Genomic DNA, 27,170 nt, shown 5'->3' with positions numbered 1-27,170 from the left:
TTTTATTTTTCTTTTGAATTAAATCAAAACAAATTTAACTCAGACAAAATGGCCATGCTTCTATGGGAAACCATAGATCAGGCCAAGTGATTTAGGTTAGAACTGGGATAATGGCAGAGGATCTGCTTAATCACAGCATAGAGACCCAAGATGAAACAAAATTATTATATTAGAATCCTGCCTTCAGGAAACATTTCCTATTTAGCTAGTATTTGGCCTGTTGGTTGCCTACAGTCATGTTAGTCATAACAAATTAGAGGTGTTCAAAAGTTTTGTATAAGCAAAAGTGAAGAAAGTGTAGTTTGTATTTTACAAGCTACCTACTCATCTTTAAAATAACTAGCTGTACAACAGATGATCCCACATTAATAATAAGTTATGAGAGTAAGATTGGGTATCTGATTTTTTCAAAATAATATAATGTTTTTATGTTAACTATTTTCATAGTGAGATTTACATGTAGTTGGTCAGTTCCAGTAGCATCCATCTCCAGTACAAAGTGGGGGGATGCGTGCGTTTTTGGACTGACCACAGAGTCTTATGCTATTGCTTTATACTTGTCTCATGAACACCACAGAGAAAAAGAAAATTAAATAGTCTGCTAATGCTTAATGCACTGTTAAAGGATGCAAAACACACATTCAGTGAAGCTTTGGAGTACACACTTTTCAAAAAGAACATACACACAGCAATCTGCAACCATCAGGAGTGAAGCACTGCCTGTCTACAAAACTCATGCCTTCGGGCTGCTCCACCTTGAGACTTTTTTCTCATCACTCCTCCTTCTTACAGTTATCTTACAGGCCTCTGTGTATGCTCAGTTCAGTCATCAGTCTATCATTAATATGAGTCACCTTCATCATATTGGCCTATGGGGAAGGCGAATCATGTTCTGTGGAAGTTCAGAGATGTAGCTAAGGGGGAAGTCTGAGTTTGTGAGTGAGATGCAGAGAATATTTCAGCTAATGAATCATGCTAATGCTTTATGGCAGCTGGGTTTGGAAGCTCTTGTGTGATTCTCCATGTCCCCAAACTGTGGAATTAGAAATTCTGGTGTGAGAGAGCCCAAAGGTATTACTTTAAACATCTTCATTAAAAGCAATCCCACTGCACATTAAAGTAAATGTTAGAATTTGTCTTTAATGTATCAGGAACAGAAGCATTTGGTCTTAAAGAAATACAGTCAAGGATGATGAAGAAATCTGAAGTACTTGCTTGGGCAAATAGTAGGCTAATGTAAACACCATCCTAACATTTAGATCAAAACCAATGCTAATGGTTCTGAACAGTTCAAACACAACTCAGCACAGCAGGCAAATCGTTCACATTGAAAAGGCTGTAAACCCTGGGAGGATGTCACAGGGGCTGTATATCAATAAGTGCAAGTCTTACTAAGTAACTCTTCAAAAGTAATTATTCATGATCTCAGTAAGAAGGTAATACAAACTTTCAGCAGTTTGACACTGTTGCCTTTAAAAGAACCCATGGCTATTGAATATCTGGCACTTTAAGGACACTAGTTAAAGCTCAGTTAATTAAAATGTCAGTGGGAAATTATCCTTCCTGTACACATGATTTAAGAAGCTTTGGGATTTATGATGAAATCTGGGCCATTTTGTGCTTAATTCATTTGTCATTATCCGTTTCTCTAACTCAAATTATTAAAACTCACCAGATTAACATCTGGTGGTTGGCAGTGGAAGAGGACTGGTTAAAAGACTACACTTAATTGTTGCTTAGGGGTTTGAATGTACACTGTAGTACTAATCTAATATAACAAGCTTTAGGATCCTTTTTACTCCTGGGGGAATTCTGCGGAACAAGAAGCAATGGTTTCAAATTGCAGTGCGGGAGGTCTAGGTTGGATATTAGGAAACACTGTTTCACTAGGAGGTGGTGAAGCACTGGAATGGGTTACCTAGGGAGGTAGTGGAATCTTCATCCTTAGAGGTTTTTAAGGCCTGGCTTGACAAAGCCATGGCTGGGATGATTTAGTTGGTGTTGGTCCTGCTTTGAGCAGGGGATTGGATTAGATAACCTCCTGAGGTCTCTTCCAACCCTAATATTCTATGATTCTTCTGCACAATGCAAAATTTATGCTGAATTAATGTTCTGCGCAAAACTCCATGTTTTCCCCGCAGAATTGGGGCTGCAGAGCTGCTGGTAGCCATTAGGGAACCTGGACTCTGCGGAGCTCAGATCTTCAGCTCGCAGCCAGAGTGTGCAGGGCCTCCAACCTTGCAAGTTGGAGGCCCTGCACACTCTGGCTGCCTAGCTTGATCCTCACACTCCTGAGGATGGGAGAGGACCCAGGAGACCAGGCTCTGGCAAAGGGTGAGAAAGGGCAGGGCCTCACTAAACCGCATCCCTCAGCAGAACAGTAAAGAAGCTGGAGGGAGTAAAGGCTCTGGGGGGGTTCAGGTATCTGAGCTGGGGAATGCGCCCCAGTTGGGTTCTGGGGGAAGAGGGTTGTGGGTGCCTAGGCTGTGGAGGGTCCCACACAGTCTGCTTCAGAACTCCCCAACTGAAACTGGTTTGATGTAGGGGTTTCTTTTACTCTCTCTTCCAGAGGGAATCTTTTTTGCTGTTGTCTGTATTGTTATCATATTTGTTGACAAGTATTTTGAAATAAATTTCCAAAATAATTGAAACTGGAATGATTATATTGTGTTATTTTGACAAATAAAATATGCAGAATTTTGGAGAATTTTAAAATATTGTGTGCAGAATTTTAAATTTTTTGGTGCAGAATTCACCCAGAAGTACCTTTTGGATGAAAGATATTAAATAAACAGTAAGCAATTATAATTAATTCAGTAATCTGAGACCAAGATGTGGCATGACAGCCTACCCATTATAAATGTCTCTCTCCTCTTGAACTCTTTTGCATTTCTAATATGAAAAGCGCCAGGGCCAGTTAATCTTATTGAGCCCTCTAGGTAAAGTGCCTTTTTCTTTCTTTCCACCTACATCCCCCCAATTTATAAATTTCTCTTTACAGACTTTTCCCACCTGTATTATTATTTATTTCATAGTTCCCAACAGTATACTAGATGCTTCACAGAAGACATTGTCCCTATCCTAAAAAGCTACAACCTAAAGCCTCATTCCTGCAATTGATAGTTAGTGTGTGATCAGACTGCTATGTTCATTTTTTTTTAAAAAAGTAATTCTCCTAGATGAGTCTCTCAGTGAGGTTTTGATTAAACTATGGAAACTTCTCATGGCAATAAGAACAATCAGTTGGAGAAGAAAACATCTAGTAGTTCCAGTTGTAAACAGTTCTAAAACCAAACTCCATTGACTTCAACAGCAGTCTGCACAGTGCACAGGCATACTCCACATCTTATCAGTTATAGGATCAAAGCCTAAAATTGCAGATATGAAACAATGGGTGAGGGTGATAGACACCAGAAGGGATAAGATGAGGAAGGATTAGGGGACAGTCACTCAGTTTATGCATGTTCACATCTGACTGGTTTTGTAAAAACAATAGTTTAAAATAAAATAACCCCTTCACCCCCCTCCCCCGCATAGTAATAGTGACTCCCTTACTAGAGATTAACTACAGTACAGTTACTTGTATTGTCATAAGTAATTATGAGATAAAATAAAAACCCAAATGAACAATTTAAAATAATATAAAAATGAATCTTACTGACAGGTAGTTGAGAGCCCATTGGACTTTGGTCTTAGAATTATTTTAAATCCAAATAACTTGAGGTACGTCATTCTAACTCATAGTTCTCATTTCCAGGAGAGATTTCCACAGTTTAATCACAACCCTGCTGATGTACACTCAGCTGGGAGAATTACCTTTTTTAGAATGGGAATATAATTTGGAAATACATTTCTAGGAGTCCACAAAAGAAACAGTCAACATTCCTTGTCTGTTTATTCTTACTGAATTATCTTCACCGTACGAACATTATCGCTCCATATTTTGTAATGAATCATACCTTAAGAAATTAAGTTCTTCCAAATCAGTCTCACAGCACAAAACACTGCTGCCCATACTCTACAGTGCCAAACTGTAATCATTTATAACAGGTAGTATATTAATGACACAGCAGCATTAATAGTAGCAAAAACTTCCTTTTGGCACTAAATGAAGCAGATATGATTTGAAGACACATTGAGTTTTAATGTGTTGAGAGAGAAGGATCCATTTTTATGTAGTCATTTTTTCTTAAACCATTTTAAAGAATGGGCAATCATTGTCATACTGCCAGGGTGATCATATTTTCCCAAAGGGAAAATGGGACACCGCACGGGGCTGGCCTGAGGCCCCACCACCCACCAGCCTTCCCTGCCATCCGTTTGCATGGGGCTCCCCTCTCACTCCCCCGACATGCAGGTCTGGCTGGAGCCCCCTGCCACCCAACCACCCAGAGGGGCGGCCCAAACACCCCTACCATCTCCCTGCGCACAGGCCGATCTAAACTCCCCTGCCGTTGATGGACGGCCCAAGCCCCCCTGTCACCAGCCTGAGGCCCCTGTCTCCTCCGTGCGCATGGGGCCAGCCCAAGACCCTCTGCGAACAACCTGTGCAGGGCTGGCCGGATCCAAGCCACTGGCCTGAGCCCTCCACCCCAGGCAGGACTGGCGTTGCCACTCACCTTCCCCCACTCCCCCAGCACATTCCTCCATGCCCGGCTAGGGGTCACACTCCACTTTTTTGGCAAAACTGCATTTGTCCGGTTTGCTCTTGCCAACTGCAACTGATGGGTGGGACAGGGCTAAGAAAACGGACTGTCCCAGCCAAAATGGGACATACGGTCACCCTACACAATGCTGACTATCTACTAGATAATAAAATAAGCATGAAAGGATAAACCAATAATTATATAAGGTTAGACAAACTGCTAAAATGGTTTCTTTCTGTTGTTTTGGTTAGCAGCTCAAAATATCATCAGGGGTCGAGAAATGTTTCAATTTTTTAAGATTGATTTAATCCCTCATGGCAGATGGAAATGCTGGTCAAAAATGTTTAAAATTTAGTGTTTTCCATTTTAACAATGACCTTTGTATACTTTTTAAAGTAAAATTGCTATATAAACTTACCAATGGAAAATTGAAGGACAGAAGCCGTGGTTGTGTTAAGGCTGGTGGTGGTCTAGAGGAGGAAAAACATGAAAAATAGAAGAAACATTGCATTAAACCAGCAAAACAATATATTCATAACCTTTTAAAAAATATGGGAGTCCTGTGGATGCCCAGATCTCCCATGTATAAATCATTCATTTCTAAACCTTTCAGATTGACAGATCATGAACATTTCAGTTACGTCATTCAGATTATTGGTATCTCATAATATGTCACAACGAGGAACTCTTTGTTTGTGGCAGTACACATTTTCTATTGAGCCAGTAAATTTTTCCATGTATTAGTGCTTGATCGGTGATCAGAAAGATTTAAAAAAATGAAACCATAACTTCAATGGGACTCTCCATAGGCTCAAGGATATACACTAGCAGATCCTAATGTAGAACCAGAGCCTAAAATTGTAAAATGGAATAATAAAATCTAAGTGCTTATCAGCTAAACTCAAAACTTCACATATATAGAATAACATAAACCAACTTGGTTTTGTACTTATAGCTAAATAACTGTTATGATATGAAGTGTATATAATCAGGGATTGAAGTGGGAAGAATAAGTTCAGAAACTTTACTCATACTCCACCGAACATGCATCCTCCTCTGATGGCTCCCCTACAAAACCTCATTTGTCCATGTTGGGAAGGTTTTCTTGAAAACCATTAAGAGCTAAAAATTTTAACATTTGCTGAAAGTGGTAGTATCACCTAAGAAGTACCAGAATGAAGTTCCAGTCCTTTCTGGCTCATTTTGAATCCTGTAATTAATTATACTGGTAGATAGCAAGCAAAATTGTTGCTTAAAAAGTCTTCTTGACTGGCACATTGGGGAGGGGGGAAAAAGAGCTAAATTAGTATTGTGATTGTTTACAGAGATCAACGTGTAACAAGATGAAAGTTAACCTCAACCCTGTTTTTCATGAGAGGGCAAAGACTCTGTGCAGTGGCTTGTTCACATAATTTATTATTTTATTATAACTGTTTATTGTTTGCATTACCATAGTGCCTGGGTGCCCTCATCATTATACTAGGACCCATTATACTAGGCTCTGTACAAACTCAGAACAAAAAAGAGATGGTCCCTGTGCATCATAGAAAACTCAGGGATCAAGACTCTTCCATCAAATTCACAGCAATTGATATTCCACAACAAAGCAGTGCATGCCATGTGACAAGAAACTCTTTTCATATGAGTGGGAATAGGGGGAATCAAATAAGGGGCGTGAACAAAGGAAGAGTAGAAATCAACAATGGAAAGACGAATGGCAGCTTATAAACATATTTACTGAAAAAGTCAAGTGCACAAGTAAAAGCCAGTTTTGCTGAGCAATCTGAATTTGTGTCACCATCACTTAAGTGGCCTTGACAGTATTACAAAGATAGTTTTAGTTTGTAACGATGAACAATGCAATTTCTGTACAATTTACCTGAGGTATGAGGTGTACACATGATCTCTTTCATTATCAGGCACACCTGCCTTCTTTTATTAACTAATATTTCTTGAAAAATATATATCAGTGTGGACAACCTAAGGTAAATCCTATTTCTTATTTATGTCCGAGTTTCCATATTTCCCGTTGACAGCATATTAGGGCAAAGATGCAGAACAGAAGCTTGTTCTAAACTTAGATGCTTTTTTATTCTTTTACAGGACTTCAGTGGCACAGAACAACTGGTAGTGCTTAGTGCTATGCATTGATATTTCTGTCTTTTGGGAATTTCAGAAGATTTCCTCATCTTGGCAAGTGGATATCCCAAGAGTGCACTCTGCCCTAAAACATCAGAACTTGCAACAACACCAGCGGGTGAGAATGGAGACAACAGATTTAGAGATATTAAAGGTGAAGAAAGAATGTCCAGAGGGATTTCTCTCCTGATACCTTGAAACCAAAACAAATCCTACTGCTACTTTGTTGATGTATTCCACAACATTTTTTTTTAAAAGTTCTAAAGGATTGAGGGTTTTAAAAGTTTGATTTGTACACCTATATTGGACAAATAAGAGGACTCTGATTTGATATGGAAGATAGATAGGTCACTGTTTTTGTTACAGTTTTGGCCACACAACTTATCCATACTTGAGACCATCTGCCACTTGAAATGCAATTAATGTCAGTATCAAAGAAGATCACATGTTAAGACTGCCCAAACAGGGATGTGCTACAGCAATGATTAGCAGTATGGTCCCAGGGAGACTTAGAAACGACAGAGATTGATGTTTGAGAACTGGCTTTTGAACATAAACATGCATGCATGCTACATTCAGAGGGGAAATTTCTTATAGATAATTATAATATGATCTTAGTAAAAAAAAGCCAGGAAAATTTCTTATGGTTGGTAATAATCTGTGAACTAAGAAGGACCTGATGGATATATATTAAAGGCTTTTCACGTCATGTGAAGCATCCACTTTTTAGAAATGCATCTAAAAACCTGGCCCTATGTGTATGTGTCCTATACTGAAACTATACCTCTAACTCTTTAAGATCTTCCTAATAAACAGCATTAGCCTCTCAACAGATATAATGAAGATTTGCTTAAATAATTAAAAAATTCTTTAAAGAAACATTTAACTATATTATATGTCCTTTTAGTTAGGATAGGTTCAACACTGGTATTACATTTATCCTGCCAAATAATAAAGTCCTTTCTGGCTTGAGTTATGAGCAGCTATTATTTTAATTTACATTCAGTTAATTCTGTTGTATGGGTTCTAATTTAAACAAAAAAGCGTTCAATTTATCAATGTTCTGTGGCTCATATCTTCAATAGATTAAATGTATCAATTACCATGGAAGAGGTATTCTCGTGGAATTAAATTAAACTGTTACCGAAAATTAATTGGCCAGTACTTTTTGATAATTAAATCTTCTTTTAATTGCTTTATCCCTTTAGAAAATGATGTAAATACAGGTTGTTAGGAACTGCTTACATTAATTATGCTAATCAAGATGGTAGGGATTGGGGGCTGCAGATAAAAAGGAACCTGCATTTTCCAGAATGGTGAGAAATTTTAAATGAACACATATTATTTTGTTTGCAGCACATCAGCAGCTATCGGTTTTCCTATGATTCCAGTAGTGGTGATGTCCCAACCAAACAACATGTGTGGTTTGGCATTAAAAACCTCTATATCAGGAGTACTAGACTGCTGCTCTCAATTGCCTCATGGGGGAATCAGTGGGAGGATAGGGAGATCAAGGAAACAAATCAGCTAATTAATTTAATTTTGCAAATTCCTCTCATCTTGCTTAAGTATTTCAAAGCAAAAATAAAATGTACAAGTACCTGAGCCTGATATGTGAGCAGGGATTTCAACAATCAGGTGTAAGGACAACAAGATAAAGGACTGGCTTAGGATGGAGAAAGGAAATCTCATTATTTAGGGAGGAAGAGACCTGAACATCAGGGATGAAAAACAACCCTGAACTGCTGGAGGAAGGTAAGTGAGAGTCAGGTGGTAGCAGGGTGATGGAATAAAAAAAAAAACAAAATAGAAGAAAGAGTTAGAGGAAAAATAAAATATTACATAATGAGCATTAAAATTCATCATCTTTGTGACAGAGATGCACTGTCCAGTGACCTAGGCACCGGACGGGGAACGAGTAACAAATTGGTTCTAGTCTTGGCTCTAGCATGACTCTCTCAGTGACCTTGGATAAGTCATTTAACCTCTTTGTAGCTCAGTTTCCCTCTATGTAAAATGGGATAACATTTAGCTGTCTCTCAGGGATGGTGAGGTATAGAAATGCTTTTATAAGGTGCAGTAATTATTATGCTAGGATGAAGACTTGTAAGATTTTGATTTATTCACATCTGTGAGGCATAATGATCAATATTTTCAAAGGGTATGGTATGGTTGTGCCAGTTAACCACCAGGTCATGTGACCGCTTTAGCCAATTACAGTCCAGGTTTTTAAACCCAAATTTATAATTGCAGAGTGTAGTCTAAATTATACATATTTAGTGGACCACAATAAATTTATTTATAATGAAAAGCATGGTATCTAGGTGTATTTGCTCAATATCTGTACTGTGGGCTGAATTTCAAGCATCCTAAACAGCAATAAGTGACAAAATGTGGAAAAAGTATCCCAAACATGTGACTTAAATTTTTGCATGGACACAAAATGGAATCTCTTTCTTCACAAGTATATCAAGGCATTAAATGAGACACAGTACATGCAAATAACATTTAAAATAGCAGACTGAGGCAGTTCAGCATCAATGGCAGAATTCTCTCACAAGGTTTGGGTAAGTGAAATGAGAAACAATGAAGTTCCACTATATCCATGAAATTTGTGAAATATTTTTCAATGAGTTCTTCCATCACCATAACACATGCATTTGTATTGTGTTTGTCAAACACCACAAGACAATGCAAACATTAACAGCACATATTAATATGATCAAATTTAGCATGCATATAAATGGTAATGATATATGCTATTCAAATGTGTGCATATTTGGCAAGGTTGTATTACTGTCACCAATGTGTCATTTAGTGGTTTTGTAAAATGAATGTAGTTTACACCCATATGGTATTTTGTCAGTACCCTGGCATAAATGGCCACAAGGGATTCAAGAGGAGTTGTGCCTGCTTACGCCAGGGCTAAATTTGATCTCAGGAGTATTGTGTAAGATATAATATTACCAAAACTCCCTGACTTCAAAAATCACAAGACCACCAATCCCCAAACAAGAAAATCTTAAAAATCATTAAGATTATTTTAAAATTGCCTACATTTTGGGTTGGATTTCTGACTACCAAACTCCTTACAGAAAGCATTCTGCCTCTTTTGCACATGCATCTGTGGTCACCTGCTCAGAGCCAATTGTAGGATTGTTATATAACTTCTACTTTGTTTTCCATACCCACTGGATCCCAAATTAATGCAAATCATACTACTTTGATACTAACATCTATTTTACACCCAATTTACACCCAATGCATAATATTTACGGTGACAGATACTGCAATCCCATGCAGTATCTTTGAGGACCACTGTATTAAATTTATAAATGGTTTACATATGGTTATGTTCTACTCCGTGGGGGAGGGTTACCATAGCTCCTACAGGAACTAAAAATAGGGTGGGGGGAGGGGATTAAGGGGAGTCACTGAAACTAAACAACTCCAGAGATGTTACACCCACTGGGGTGGTTTGCATGTACTGGTTCTGGATAAAACTGGGTTTTCCAGAGACTAAGAAACAAAGAAAGGGCTTGTGGTATAAAAGGATGAGCTGGAACTGACTCATGGCCTTTCTGATCAAGCAGATTGATAGGATCTTCTGTCCAAGGGGTGCCCCAAGCCTTGTGAAAGGGTTGGAAAGACTTTGGCTTACTGGGGCCCTGTATGACTGAAGGATGAGTCCTGGTATGTTTAGTGTGTGTTTAAACCTTTTCAATGTTTCAATAAGTTTTCTCTGCTTTTACCTTAAGAATAAATGTGCTTACATAGAAAGAGTTGTGTGGTAACTTGGAATTGCTGGCAATACACTGTTCATAGCCTTGGAGAGAAAGCAACACACAGGCACTGACCTTTAGGCAGACTGGCTTGCTGGGGATATCACACTGGCAGGCAGGGAGTTGTGCAACCTTGAAATCCCCAGTCAGAAGAGGGGTCCCTGCCCAGAGGCAGGTGATAGCTGGAAACCAGAGATCTGACTGGACAGTCCTGGAGCGGACCAGAGAGGTGGCAGATATCGGTGCAGTTATTCTGAAACTGTGACCTCATTTACCTCACCACTGATTTTAGCAGAGACTTCTACGGAACTGGCAGGTAATTAATCCAGGCTGCATGTGACTGCTTTAAAGCCACAGAGTGCATTATTCCCCAGTGATATTTTACACAAACAAATTAATTTTTTTTACTATAAAGAAAATAAGACACAGCCAAATAAAATAAGAGAGGAAAAATTAATTAATTTATTTTGTTTGTCTACAATGAAGAAAGCATCTCAGGCCCCAAATTTGGTTTTATATTCTGGCCTCCCAGCCTTTTCTAAACATTTAAATAACTTTCATGAAAGTTCATTCAAAAGGTTTCCTGGCCATGTGCAAAAAGCAAGCAAAATATTTAGAAAAAATGTGAGGAGTTTTAAACATTTAACTTTACTATCCTGTGCATTATTGAACTGCTTAAGAACCTCTTTGCTGAACACTAAGCTTTCAAAGTACACCCAGCATCACTATGGTTGATGAGGTTTGAATTCAAAACCTGAAGTCCCATGACCCATGCAAATTAGCAAACATCCACTTACCAGTTCTCTTGGACCATATGGCTCACAGAAAGTGACAGCATTGCCATGCATAATTACACCGCACTGCTCTCCAACCTCACAGTTACTACATTCAAACCTGCAGGAAAACCAGAACACATCAAGCTGAAAATTATAAATCATACTTCTGGGGCTGTAAAAACCTGCTAAACTGCTAAAAGAAGAAGGTTTGATTTTGACACTCAGATAAATGGGACGATTTAGTTATCCCAATACTGAATTTAAAGGACAATCATACGTGACAGATGTCTCTACTTAGGAGCGACAAAACCTAAATTTCAGAAAAATGTTTACTTCCCCACCCCACTACTGTCCATCAAAAAAGCTCTGACAGATTTGAAAGAAGTGCCCCTACTTTATTTTCAAATGTGCCCCTAATTATGGTTTTCCAACTTCATTTTCTCTGGGGCTATATCCCTTTCATAATCTTTACAACTCACTTAATAAACTATATACAAACCCAACCTTATACAATCAACAACTTATTTCCATTGCAGAACAAACCAATGAGGAACGGTTAAAATTGGATAGGCTGTGTATGTCAGGTGGTCTCACTGTGAGTTATTAAAGATTATGTGGATACTGATACCACTTAGGCCTAGAGCTAACAGATTTTTGGCTTTGCTTGCCAAACTGAAAAATTGAAAAAAAAGTAATTTCAGGTTGACCAAAAACAGTTTTTGGGTGAACCAAAACAGTTGAGTTGAATGAAACATTATCTTTAACAGAAAACAATTTTTTCAGCTATTATGTAGCATTTTTCAAAGACTAAAAGCATGGGGCTTATTTATGATGTTTCTAGGAAACTGTCTTGGTCATAATAAACAATGTGACAAAAGGAAACAACAACTAAGGTCACATAAAGAAAAGGAGTACTTGTGGCACCTTAGAGACTAACAAATATATTTGAGCATAAGCTTTCATGAGCAAAGCTTATGCTCAAATATATTTGTTAGTCTCTAAGGTGCCACAAGTACTCCTTTTCTTTTTGCGAATACAGACTAACACGGCTGCTACTCTGAAATAAGGTCACATATATTTCAAACATTAGCATACTACCCATGGACCATTTTAAACATGTTTCCTGGAATTGTTTTGTAACAGTGGACTCATTTAGTCATAGACTATAATAGATCTTATTTAAATAATCCATATTCTTTGCTAACAATATGCTGTTATTCATTTTACGTGCTTTTACTCATTTTAAAAAAAGGCTCCAGAGGCAACCTTGGCAATTATGGGCCGATAAGCCTAAATTCAGGACCAGGCAATTTGATTGAAACTAGACTAAAGAACAGAATGATCAGATACATAGATGAATATGATTTGTTGGGCAAGAGTCAACATGGCTTGTGCAAAGAAAATCATGCCTCACCAATCTATTATAATTCTTTGAGGGGTATCAACAAACATGTGGACAAGAGTGATCCAGTGGATATAGTGTACTTGGACTTTCAGAAAGCCTTTAAGGTCCTCACCAAAGGCTCTTAAGCAAACTAACCAGTCATGGGATAAGAGGAAAGGTCCTCTCATGGATCAGTAACTGGTTAAAAGACAGAAAACAAAAGGTAGGAATAAATAGTCAGTTTTCAGAATGCAAAGAGGTAGATCGTGGTGTCCCCCAGGGATCTGTATGGTGATCTGTGATGTTCAACATATTGATAAATGATCTGAAAAAAGGGGTAAGCAATGAGATGGCATTTGCAGATGATACAAAATTAATCAAGAGAGTTAAACCCAAGGTTGACTGTGAAATGTTACCTAGGAATCCCTAGGTGATTGGGTGACAAAATGTCAGATGAAATTCCATTTTGGTAATTTCAAAGTAATGTACATTGAAAAACACAATAGCAACTATACATACAAAACGATGGAGTCTAACTTTGCTGTTACTATTCAAGAAAGAGATCTTGGAGTCATTGTGGATAGTTATCTGAAAACATCTGCTCAATGTGCAGTGTCACTCAAAACAGCTAACAGAATGTTATGAATCATTAGGAAAGGGATAGATAATCAGACAGAAAATATCATAATGCCACTATATAAATTCCTGATATGCCCACAGCTTGAATTCTGGGTGCAGTTCTGGTCACCCCATCTCAAAAAAGATATATTAGAATTGTAAAAGGTAGAGAGAAGGGCAACAACAATGAATAAGTATCATAGTATCATAATATCATATCATATCATATCATATCATAGTATCATAATAATGATACTAAACTGGGAGGAGTGGTAGATACGCTGGAGGGGAGGGATAGGATACAGAAGGACCTAGACAAATTGGAAGATTGGGCCAAAAGAAATCTAATGAGGTTCAATAAGGATAAGTGCAGGGTCCTGAACTTAGGATGGAAGAATCCAATGCACCGCTACAGACTAGGGACCGAATGGCTCGGCAGCAGTTCTGCGGAAAAGGACCTAGGGGTGACAGTGGACGAGAAGCTGGATATGAGTCAGCAGTGTGCCCTTGTTGCCAAGAAGGCCAATGGCATTTTGGGATGTATAAGTAGGGGCATAGCGAGCAGATCGAGGGACGTGATCGTTCCCCTCTATTCGACACTGGTGAGGCCTCATCTGGAGTACTGTGTCCAGTTTTGGGCCCCACACTACAAGAAGGATGTGGATAAATTGGAAAGAGTACAGCGAAGGGCAACAAAAATGATTAGGGGTCTAGAGCACATGACTTATGAGGAGAGGCTGAGGGAGCTGGGATTGTTTAGTCTGCAGAAGAGAAGAATGAGGGGGGATTTGATAGCTGCTTTCAACTACCTGAAAGGGGGTTTCAAAGAGGATGGCTCTAGACTGTTCTCAATGGTAGCAGATGACAGAACGAGGAGTAATGGTCTCAAGTTGCAATGGGGGAGGTTTAGATTGGATATTAGGAAAAACTTTTTCACTAAGAGGGTGGTGAAACACTGGAATGCGTTACCTAGGGAGGTGGTAGAATCTCCTTTCTTAGAGGTTTTTAAGGTCAGGCTTGACAAAGCCCTGGCTAGGATGATTTAACTGGGACTTGGTCCTGCTTTGAGCAGGGGGTTGGACTAGATGACCTTCTGGGGTCCCTTCCAACCCTGATATTCTATGATTCTATGATTCTATGATAAGGGTATGGAACAGTTTCTGTATGAGGAGAGATTAAAAAGATTGGGACTTTTCAGCTTGGAAAAGAGATGACTAAAAGGGAATATGATAGAGGTCTATAAAATCATGACTAGTGTGGCAAAAGTGAATAAGGAAGTGAATAAGTGTCTGTGATCTATGGTCACCTGCTCAGAGCCAGTTGTAGGATTGTTGTATAACTTATAGTTTATTTTCCATACCCACTGCATATTTATTCCTTCACATAACACAAGCACCAGCGGTCACCCAGGAAAACTAATAGACACCAGGTTTAAAACAAACAAAAGGAAATACTTCTTCACACTATGTATACAGTCAACCTGTGAAACTCGTGGCAGGGGATGTTGTGAATGTCAGAACTAGAACTGGGTTCAAAAAAGAACTAGATAAGTTCCTGGAGGATAGGTCTATCAATGGTTATCAACAAAGATGGTCAGGGATGCAAACCCATGCTCTGGTCCCTACTCATTGATTGCCAGAAGCTAGTATTGGACAACAGGAATGGATCACTTGATGATTGCCTCTTCTGTTCATTAATTAATATTTATTAAATAAACGCTTAATAAAAGGGATTAACTGTAGTGGTAGAAAAAGGAGTATCTCTTATGCCGCATTCCTTTTTGAGGTAAGATCCATCGAAAGTGAGCACTCTCATAAACAAAGAGAAAACTTTGACAAGAACTAGAAGAAAAAGGAATGCCATTGAGTGGGAGTAGTTTTCAGTTGATAAGGGCATCTGAAAATACTTCCAGTGCCCATGAAGAAGCCTCTGCAATAGATTGGAAGGAGAAATATTTGCAGAATGAGCAGAGGTTGGTGGGACTGCAGATGACCAAGCCAGGTTCTGAAATGTCTGCTTCAAATACACTATTCACTCATCAAAGACCCAAACAATGTAATAAACAAGCAATACCAAGATTTAACAGAAGAAAACCTTTATGTTTTTAACTGTGGGCATATAGGACATTTTCAGAACAACTGTGAGAATTTGCCTAACCCCAATCTAGTACATCAGCAACTGATGGGTAGACCTCAGAGCAAGTTTGAGCCAGGAAGAAAAGAAATTAAAAATTCTCAGAGCACAGCTGCTAGTCAATGGGTTCAGGAAACAGATGCTACCCAAATGGGTGTGAGTGAGGCCATCCAGCAGTTAGTGGGACCTGCTTGTCATGGCTACGTTTACCTAGATGGGGTAAAGAGTACCTGCTTAATATATACTGCTTCTCAAGCAACCTGCATATGTGAAACTTTCTATTATGAGTATTCATCTTATCAAAAGTTGCAGTCTATTGGCAATATACTTCAGATAGAAGGGGCTGAAGTGGTCCTCAGAGGAAGAAAATCAGTGACAATTCCACCTGGCACATCCAAAACAGTGCCCAGAATTCTGAAATTTGCTGTGAATGAATTGGAAACTGTTGTAATGCTGGAAGATCCAGGTTTTGCAGTTAGACCTGGTGGGCTACCAGTTCTGTCTCAATTTGTTAAAGTCACTGGCTCCAGTATGAGAATAGGGGTACAAGTCAAGAACTTAACAAGGAAGGACGACATATTGTCGTCACCTCACATTGTTATTGCGAAGGGGTAAGCAGTTGAGTGGATAAAACCAGTACCAACCCAGGTTTCAGCAATTGCAACTGAAGAGACAGTGTCATATTACAAATTTATTTGAGCATAAGCTTTCATGAGCTACAGCTCACTTCATCGGATGCATTCGGTGGAAAATACAATGGGGAGATTTATATACACACACACAGAGAGCATGAAACAATGGGTTTTATCATACACACTGTAAGGAGAGTGATCACTTAAGATGAGCCATCACCAGCAGGAGGGGGGGAAGGAGGAAAACCTTTCATGGTGACAAGCAAGGTGGGCCATTTCCAGCAGTTAACAAGAACATCTGAGGAACAGTGGGGGGTGGGGGGGAGAAATAACCCATGTTATTTCTCCCCCCCACCCCACCCCCCACTGTTCCTCAGACGTTCTTGTTAACTGCTGGAAATGGCCCACCTTGCTTGTCACCATGAAAGGTTTTCCAAAGTAAAACTATTTCCCCATGTTATTTTTCCTCCCTACCCCACCCCCCACTGTTCCTCAGACGTTCTTGTTAACTGCTGGAAATGGCCCACCTTGCTTGTCACCATGAAAGGTTTTCCAAAGTAAAACTATTTCCCCATGTTATTTCTCCCCCCTACCCCACCCCCCACTGTTCCTCAGATGTTCTTGTTAATTGCTGGAAATGGCCCACCTTGCTTGTCACCATGAAAGGTTTTCCTCCTTCCCCCCGCCCCGCTCGTGATGGCTCATCTTAAGTGATCACTCTCCTTACAGTGTGTATGATAAAACCCATTGTTTCATGTTCTCTGTGTGTGTGTGTGTGTGTGTATATAAATCTCCCCATTGTATTTTCTACCGAATGCATCCGATGAAGTGAGCTGTAGCTCACGAAAGCTTATGCTCAAATAAATTTGTTAGTCTCTAAGGTGCCACAAGTACTCCTTTTCTTTTTGCGAATACAGACTAACACGGCTGCTACTCTGAAACCTGTCATATTACACTGGACTTTGAAGGATCCCCTCTCAGTGCTGCTGAGAGGGAAAGGATTGCTGAGACTGTCAATAAGGAAGCTTATAAAGCTTTTGCTGTTCATGATCTAGACTTTGGAAGAGTTTCAGGAGTGACACATCGATTGAGCTCACAAATAATGTGCCTCTTAAAGGAAGAACTGGAAGGGTTTTGCCTTCAGATTTTGAAAATCTATGCGAGTTGGTGGCCCTTAGAGAGGATGAGGAAACGTAGTCCATTTGCATCACCTGTGGTGCTGATGTGTAAGAAGACTGGAGCTCTTAGGGATGGTGGTGGATTATTGAAAACTGATCAGCATTACCCGAAAGGATTCCTATCCATTATCCAGGATAGAAGAAACCTTTGCCTTATTAGCAGGATCTAAATGGTTTTCTGTATTGGATCTAAAGAGTGGATACTATCAAGTTCCAGTAGAACTCACAGACTATCCAAAGACATCCTTCACTATGCCGTTTGGTAACTGGCAATTCAAAATGATGCTTCAAGGTCTGACTAATGCTTCAGCTGCCTTCCATTATAAATGTGTATTTTTACTGGAGTCTAAGAGCTGAAAAACTGCACAATCAAAGTTGAATTAAACATTGAAAATAAAAAGTCTCCCCAAAGGATGATAAGAGTTCAAAGTTTTATCTCCCTCTTATGCTATAAACCATCTTTATAAAACTCATGGTTGCATAAATATATTTTTCCCAGATCAGATTGGCAGTGACCTTGAGAATTTTTCACCTCCCTCTGCAGCAAGGGACACGGGTTGCTTGCTGGGCTCATCTGGGTATATCTCAAATGAATAAGTTCCCTGCCATTGCAGGGGCCTTGGGCATTGGTGCATCTTGGCCCCTCCAATTCTCTGCTTGTGGCACACAACATCTTAGTTTCCTCAGGATTATAATACTTTGGTCTAATTTTGGTTGTAGGTCTAGTGTGTGGATGGCTGGGTGTTGCTGGTGGCCTGAAATATACAGGAGGTCAGATTAGATGATCTTGCGGTCCCTTATGGCTGTTACTCTAAAATTCTATGATATACAATCAGAGTCATCAACTGATTGGGATGACATATAGGATTTGGCTCACACTGATGACAGAATACTGACTGTAGAGAACAATTAGCCAGAGGATAGCAATGTCAATACCCAACAGAAACTAGATCTTCTACATCAGACACTTAGGTTCGCATTCATTCCTGATATAACTCTACTGGAGCCAAGGATGAATTTGTTCCATCCCATTTATTTCTTGTTGATACCAGTTTGCACTCTGATAACTGGCGTTTTTAGTCTCTTGGTCATGGTGGTCTACCTACAGATTTACATAAATGGTGTCTCTTATTACAGAAGAGCATGAGCTACTGTTCACAGTAACTTTTGCCTTCTGTATATTGTGACATAGCACTGCGCATCCAACTGAGTTGGCTATTGCTCCCCTTTGCTGGTTTAGCCTATGTTTTATGGCAGATATACAAATTGGTCTTTGACTCTATTAGATTTACTATGGTATAGTTAAGCTTGTCCATTGACTGATCCCGTAGGTTTCTCTCACATAGACTGCCTGAGACTTGGACATTTCCATGATATTAAGAATGATATGCAAATGGTTTCCCCAAGTTCTGTTGTAGTTTAGTCTGTTTATGTCTTTTTTTCTTTACTTCCATTTTTCATTTATTCTTTTGATGGTGTATCCTTCATGAGATCAGATGAAAGGTAAGGAGACATGAGATGCCAGTGATTCACTGCTGGCACAAAAGATGGACTTCTGCAGCACTTCAACCACTATCCAACTTGGTTTCTTTGTTTTAGGCTTGTAGTCCAATACTTGTTCAGTCACTCTCGTAATCCCATTTTATATACTATTCCATGTCTAGTCAACATTCATTTCTTTTTTCACCAGAGATTTGCTGAGGACTGCACATATACTTGTACTATTGTAGCTGCACTGGATTTGATGCTGAATCTTGCCTTCAGCATATGAGGAGATAATGGATTAAATGCCATAAGAGGCTGGCTTACCTTCAGCTTTAGAACCAATGCAACTCTGTCAGGGCATCCACCATTTTCTTTTCTTGATGTCAATATCCTATGGTCATCATGGTACAATTCTCCTTCCCGACTCATTTTGCATAGACTGATGATTTCTCATAATGTTCAACTTATGTATCATTACTGCAAGTGCTTCAGCCTGGATCAACTTGTGAGCAGGCATAATGCTGTCCCAATAGATGACCATAAGCATAGTCAGCAAAAAGACCGTCCATGAGTACCACATGGAGCTGCTTATGGCACAGTAGTTAAGACATTCAAATGGCTGTCTGTTCTGAGTTATGGGCCAGTGAAAATGAGCTATCCAGTTATTGGATGGATTCACTTCACTTCCTGGATGGATATTATATATATATAATATATAATATATACATATATATATAATGACCGGGCAAGGCCAGATGGCTATAGAAAAGTAGTGGGAGATAGATATATTAGCTCCAGGCTAAACAAATCCCTGGTACCAGGATAAGTGAAATGGCAGCTGCTCCAGGTCAATTAAGACACCTGGGGCCAATTAAGAACTTTCCAGAAGGCGGGGAGGACACTAGGTTGATTGGGACACCTGAAGCCAATCAGGGGATGGTTGAAACTAGTTAAAAGCCTCCCAGTTAGTCAGGTGGGTGTGCATGTCAGGAGCTGTGGGAGGAAGTTGTGCTGTTGGAGAGACTGAGCAGTACACACCATATCAGGCACAAGGAAGGAGGCCCTGAGGTAAGGGTGAAGTGGAGTTTGAGGAAGTGGGGGCTGCTGTGGGGGAATTAGCCCAGGGAATTGTCTTATTTCCTTATGTCATTCAGCTGCGCATTCTCATTTACCAGTTCTTCTGGCTTCCCATGAGAACTCTCCTGAGGTAATAAGGTTCTTTATTGTAGCTGACTTTCTGCAGAACAGAACAACTTTGTGAGAACACAATGCCCTGGAGATTTATGAGCTGATAAGATATACTGAGTGATTGATGTAAGATTTTCAGATGCTTTTTCTAGATGTGGTGAATTATTGATTGTTATTCTCAGTCTCTTCAGATTTGGGCCCTGGGTCAATTCATTGTAGGGCTGGCTTTCTTTCACCACAGTCTATTACAGGAGTCTCTCCTTAAGGTCAGGTTCAGTTCGGTTTTTCAAAACAATGTGAGATATTATACAAGAAAGTAGTTTTTCCTCTATAAAATCACATTAAGGTACTCTTAGCAATTAATATTGATGCAGCTTAGTAAATCATTATGAAGGAATAGTTATGTAAGCTGGTGCACCTCCTACTGACTTCATTATGATTTCTGTCCACTTACACCAGGGCTGAATTTGGCCCATAATTTTATTTTTCTTTATAATACAGGGAAGGAGTGTATGAGGGTAAGTCATAGTATTATCAGGAGAAAGGCATAGGAAGGGAAGGTAGAGAATATTTGTTTTGTGTCTTTCCAGTGATTCTTCTGAAAAAGAATGTATCATGTCTATGGATTTCAGCATGCATAAAAGATAGGAATAAGAAAAAAATCAATTTCAGGGGACTTTTGAACATTTCTGACCAGCTCGGAGTGGTATCATATCTATAATAATAGCACATTAGTGTCCAGAAAATACACAGATCAAACTGCTTTCTTTATTGGTGAATTTCATTATTCCATTCCATAATAAAAATAAGACAATCCTGAAGCTATCAGTATATTCAGGAAATGAACAGAAGCCAGACTGGGAGTCAGGAATCCTGATACGTTTTCCTTACTCTTCACTGTTGTATGACCTTGGGTAAGTCACTAAAGGCAACATTTCCCCCAAGTGTCCACTAATATTGAGTTTCTTGATTTCTGGGTGTCCAATTTAAAACATATGGGGGCTCATTATCAGCATGCTAAGCACCCACAGCTCCATTTAAAGTCAGTGAAAGCTATGGGTGCCCAGTATCTCTGAAAATCAGATTCTAAGTGTTTCAAGTTTAAACTCCCAAATTAGCAGACACTTCTGAAAATTTTCGCTTAAACATCTCTTGTGGCTCAGTTTCACACATTTCTAAGACTGAGATAATACTAATCTGACTCGGAGGGTTTTCTTGAGACTTAAGGAATATTAATCAAGTACTTCAAAATTCTCATAAGAGATTTACTATAAAAGAGAAAAGTAATATTACCCTTCTCAGTTAAAGTCACTTGGTTTCTGACTGCATCCAGATTATCAAGAAAAGCCATCACTCAGTCATTTACTAATGATCACGTACTAGATATATTTACATACAATTTTGACAAACTGACAGAGATATTGTGACACAAAGTTCTTCTGTAGACAACTTGTTTTAAATAACTAAATCATTTCAAGTTCTTTTATATCGACTTCATGTAACCTCAGCAAAGTAGATGTATGATTCCATTTTTGCTCAACTATGTTGCTGATATAATTGTTCTGCTTGATTATAAGCATTATTTTTATTTTCTGTCCACAGATTTTTGTTTTTCATAGCTCAAATCCTGCATGAACCCTTGCTATTTATGTATGTGCTGTCTCTCAGCAGGGAAGTATTGTCTATAAATATAGTGTAAGGAATACTCATGCACTAGTAAGGGGATAAACTAGATGACCTAACAGGTCTTTTCTCTCTCTAATTTCTAAGATACTATGAATATAAAGTGGTTCAGCTGCTCAGATACTTTTCTTCCATAATCTCATCTGTGAAATATATTGTGAAGAGCTCTGGATAGCTGTCCTTCTAATAATCTGATCATTCATCTTCTTTAGGATTATTTTCTCATAAGAAGTATGAGTAATCCTGATCTCAAATCTTCATGTTCCATTTGAAGTGTATTGCTCCAGAGTTAATTGCTCAGTAGCTTGACAGAAATATATGGACAGTAAAATAATTGATATGTATTTCCCTAGATCATCATTATTTTCTTGCATGTATAGAAATAAGAACACTCCAATTCGCTGTGCTTCACTTCCTCTTTGTGCAAATAGTAATGCTAATTCCTTATACCATTTGTACTGCAGGAGAGCAGTATTAACTGTCCTAGCTAGGTGTGTCCCTTTTCATAGTCTTTGCCACTTTTCTGCCTTACATCTTCATTTAACTTTCTCTTCATTTCTTTTGCTTGGTGTCACTATTGATAGATGTTCATCTAGATGTCCTTTCTGCAGAGCTCCCATTGCTTTCCTCTGCTCTCTACAAATGCCACCTCTGTCCATTTCTACTCTTTTCTCATTGTGCTGAAAGACAAACATCTGTTGTTACCTTGTCCCCATTTGTCATCTTGTTTTCTACAAGCTCCTTGTTTCCATCTAGAATACACTGGATTGCTGACATTATATTGCCTGATGTCTTCTATGATCCAAGAAATGTTACGGGGATAAACATCTCAAACAAATCTTTGTGAAGTTTCATTCTTGGCTTTACTGCAATTTGGAGATCGTTTTAGGACCTTTGTCTCCTTTCAGAGAACTTTCACCCACCTCTTCGCCACTGGAAATATCACTATATATCTGAACACTTCATTTCTCATAGGCTATGAATTAGAGTTGGAATCTGTTTCTTAGTGATTGATTTGATATGCTCTGCTTTTCTTCATGTCATCATCTAAGAGGTGGTTTGTTTGTTTTTTTTTGGTAAGTGATTGCTGTTATGAGTGTTGATGGGATTTGAGATGAAACATAGTTTCATGCTGGTAATGAGAGCTGCTGGACTTAAGCCAGTAGCAGCTTTTATTTTAAATCATTTTTTAAATTTACTGAATATACCCATGAGTATGCTGCTTATCTTGAGCAGCCTATTGTTTGAATGAGAACTTTTGTACAGCACAGGATAGATCACTGACAGCAGGTGTTCTTGACTAATTTATAGATCTTAGAGGTTTTTCCTCTCTCCAGTTTTCTGGTGCTGAAATTAAAGCATTGCTCTTAAGTTAACAATTTTTTTTCTGGATCTGCTTTCTAATTTTTTAGCCCATTCTGGTTATTTAGCACTTTGCTATAACATTCTCCTCAGGGAAAGTTGGAATGTTGTGCCATAGGGTCACTATCACTGCTATAAAGAGTACACAAATACTAGCTGGGATGACCCTTATTTAGTCTTGGTGTGTGAGTAGAAATTTATCTTAGTTGCACTGTCCCTTTGCAACACATGTGAGCAGTTATAAATCAATAGGCAGTAACAGCCAGATCAGTACAATGCTCCAGGACAAAATACAGTTATTTTATGTGAGACTTCTACAAGTGAGGAAGTGACATGCTTAGTCTCTACAGAGTCTCAGAAAATTAAACACATATAGCCATGAAATGGCCTGTCTGTGCACTTGAACTGTGCATCCCTGGCTGCAGTTGTACATGCCATGAAGGTACTCTGGATGGCTGGGGCAGCATCAAGCACATCCAAATCAGAATTGCTATTTACGGATTGGGAAGAATAGACAATAGAAAACATGATAAACCTCTTTTCATCTTTACACAAATAATGGCTAGAACTAATTATTAGTGGGGCTTAGTCTCACTAGCCCCTAGTGACCAACCCCCACTAGAGCTGCATGCAAGGCAGCTGCTACTACATTCTGAGCAGAGCAAATCAGGGAAAGAATGGCACGGGAAATACTGCAGTTGCAGTTACAGCAATTGTTTGTGATAAAGAGAGGATCTCACCAGCTGCCAGGGGAAAAATGCGATTTTAGGGTAGTTGGCATAAACGGTTAGTAATCCCTGACTTAACTCCAGCTACACAGTCAAGGAAGAATGAGATTTCTGAATTAAGCAGGTCTTCACTGAAGGGAGTGTCTCTGGAGAAATCCTCTATGCAGCAAAGTGCAGGATACCTAACAAGAATTATTCTTTTCCCCTTATTTTTTTTCTAACTTAATTTATTATTGCTGAAAGGTATCAGGCTTATTATTATTTCTAAAGGTACCAAAAGACCTGTGATGATCAGAGCCCCATTGGACAGATGTATACTATGGGATAGACATCACAATGAAGACTAGAGTCCTTTATCCAAATAGCAAGTATGGCACTAGTGCAAAATCCCTTCACACTGCCACACCAATATGTCTCAAGGTTATTAGAGGGACCAAATCTAGGGGACAGGATTTCAGACCATGGCCTCTCTGTTGAGACTTCTAAGAAGCAAGGATGGACTTATGAATAGGGCCCAGTGAATAAATAAGTTATGGAGGCTCCCAGTAGCTAGGCCCTCTGTGAGTGATGAAACATCTGTTGGGTAAATAATGCCTTCTCTCATTTCTTTCCTTTAAGTCTATTTAACACACAAGCTAAAATTATCTTCATTGCCTGCTACTCTGTATCCCATTATAAAGCCCTTGATCTATCCAATCCCATGAAAAATGAGATATTTCTATTTTGAGATTCTAGATTCTCATTGCATCTGCCCAGAATTCTTAAGGAGAACATACAAAATGTAACAAAAAGAGAAAAAGATAGCATTAGAAAAAATATATGCAACAGACAAATATCTGTGAAATTCTTATAAACTACAATCTGGATACATAAAAAGGTGAAAAGAAAAGGAGTACTTCTGGCACCTTAGAGACTAACAAATTTATTTGAGCATAAGCTTTCGTGAGCTACAGCTCACTTCATCGGATGCATTCAGTGGAAAATATAGTGGGGGAGACTTATATACACAGAGAACATGAAACAATGGGTGTTACCATACACACTTTAAGGAGAGTGATCACTTAAGATGAGCTATTACTAGCAGGAGAGAGGGGAACGGGGGGGGGGAGGGAGGAGAGAAAACCTTTTGTAGTGATAATCAAGGTGGGCCATTTCCAGCAGTTGATAAGAACGTCTGAGGAACAGTGGGGGCGGGGGGGGGGGAATAAACATTGGGAAATAGTTTTACTTTGTGTAAAGGCCAGTCCTTGCTTACAGACAGTCCCCAAACCTGAAGCAAATACTCACCAGCAATCACACAACAGAATCACTAATCTAGGAACCTATCCTTGCAACAAAGCCCGTTGCCAACTCTGTCCACATATCTATTCAGGGGACACCATCATAGGACCTGATCACATCAGCCACACTATCAGAGGCTCGTTCACCTGTTCATCTACCAATGTGATACATGCCATCATGTGCCAGCAATGCCCCTCTGCCATGTACATTGGTCAAACTGGACAGTCTCTACGTAAAAGAATAAATGGACACAAATCAGACGTCAAGAATTATAACATTCAAAAACCAGTTGGAGAACACTTCAGTCTCTCTGGTCACTCGATTACAGACCTAAGAGTGGCTATTCTTCAACAAAAAAGCTTCAGAAACAGATTCCAGTGAGAGACTGCTGAATTGGAATTAATTTGCAAACTGGATACAATTAACTTAGGCTTGAATAGAGACTGGGAGTGGATGGGTCATTACACAAAGTAAAACTATTTCCCCATGTTTATTCCCCCCCACACACACACACACTGTTCCTCAGACGTTCTTGTCAACTGCTGGAACTGGCCCACCTTGATTATCACTACAAAAGTTTTTCTTCCTCCCCTCCCCCCGCTCTCCTGCTGGTAATAGCTCATCTTAAGTGATCACTCTCCTTACAGTGTGTATGGTAACACCCATTGTTTCATGTTCTCTGTGTATATAAATCTCCCCACTGTATTTTCCACTGAATGCATCCGATGAAGTGAGCTGTAGCTCACAAAAGCTTATGCTCAAATAAATTTGTTAGTCTCTAAGGTGCCACAAGGTCCTTTTCTTTTTGCGAATACAGACTAACACAGCTGCTACTCTGAAACCTGTCATAAAAAGGTGAAACTTTGAAAGATGTCGCCAGGAGGAAAACAACATATAGCAGACTGTAATAAAAAAGAAAAATTAAGTCAGATCTCCAACAGGGAAAATATACTTCAGAACCAGCCATAAACACAAATAGAACTAAAGCAATCACTGTTCATCAGATATAAGCAGAATTTGAATTGCATGGAAGAAACTTTGCATTTGTCAAGAGTTTCATTGAACAGAATAAGTTAACCCATCAAACTTTCTCTGTCTTGAAGGAAACGCAACCTATAAGGCGAGTTGTATTAATTGAATGGGGCAGCAAATGGTAGGAACCATTATTAATAATCCCATCTAAATAAAGGGCTGTGTGGGGGGAGTAGCCAAGCTAATTCCTGGTGTCCCTTTGTGGCGGATGTCCAATGCAGGTACTCCATAGGGATGGGATACAGTGATCAGATAAAAGGTTTGGTAAAGAATTTAAAGGAGGTATTTGTTAAAGAAGCGGAATGGGAGTGGGTGGGTGGGTTGGGACACCTATGACTGGTATGGCTGGGAACCAACCCACCCCACTTCCTTTATAGCCCACTTTAACCCTTATTTGAGGGGGGGATGGCAAGATCTCAGCAGTGGATTGGCTGGGGACCAGGATGGAAAAGAGTGGGGGAGGCTGACGGAAGCCCCCAGGTAGCTATTGAAATGAACATGGAGTTACCTGCACTATACACTTTTATCTGCCAGATAGTCACAAACAGCTAATAATAAAGTTGCGGCCTAATTAAACCACATCCAGTGTCTCCTGTCTTTATTCCTGTATAGCTGGCCAATGTTCACACTTAAAATCTTTCTCTTAAAGACTGATATGATAATAATAAAGGGTATTAGCTGGTAACCAGGAGAATTATAGTTTACTGGGTTGTGCTAGTGCCATGATTCCCTTTGGTAGCATAGTGTGGCCCTGATAGTGTGGTAACGCTGCTCCCAATCTTCCTCTCCTGGTTCCATATAAATACCCATTTACTGGATAGTGGGTTTGTGACATTACATGAAAGACATCCCTTTAACAAGTAAGTGACAGAACTGTGACATTACAATGGCTTAGTAAAGCTGTGTTTGTACCTTTAGAGGTTGCAGGATGAGGGACACATGAGACTATTTTATATAGATGAATATATATAGCTTTGTTATATATCAATACAGTAACTCAGAATCATAGACTATCAGGGTTGGAAGGGACCTCAGGAGATCATCTAGTCCAACTCGCCCTTGTCAAAAGTGATCTTGCAATTTAAGAACATTTGCATGTTAGTGCCTATGGTGTACTGTAAAA

General features: G+C 39.2%; 1 protein-coding gene across 2 annotated transcripts in view; it reads right to left on the bottom strand.

The window, feature by feature from the left end:
* Window positions 1–27,170, bottom strand: part of RELN (reelin) — a 455,243-nt gene that overhangs the window by 237,295 nt on the left and 190,778 nt on the right. For both annotated transcript variants that reach the window (XM_038377914.2, XM_038377905.2), the window contains exons 7-8: window positions 11,365–11,461; window positions 5,065–5,116 (exon numbers count right to left, since the gene is read on the bottom strand). In XM_038377914.2, coding sequence (XP_038233842.1) covers window positions 5,065–5,116; window positions 11,365–11,461 — 149 coding nt within the window. The remainder of the gene's footprint in view (window positions 1–5,064; window positions 5,117–11,364; window positions 11,462–27,170) is intronic.

This window comes from Dermochelys coriacea, chromosome 1 (genome assembly GCF_009764565.3).
Source record: "Dermochelys coriacea isolate rDerCor1 chromosome 1, rDerCor1.pri.v4, whole genome shotgun sequence".
Classification (NCBI taxonomy): domain Eukaryota; kingdom Metazoa; phylum Chordata; order Testudines; family Dermochelyidae; genus Dermochelys; species Dermochelys coriacea.
Note: the sequence above shows the minus strand (reverse complement) of the source record. Positions and strands in the feature narration are given on the sequence as shown.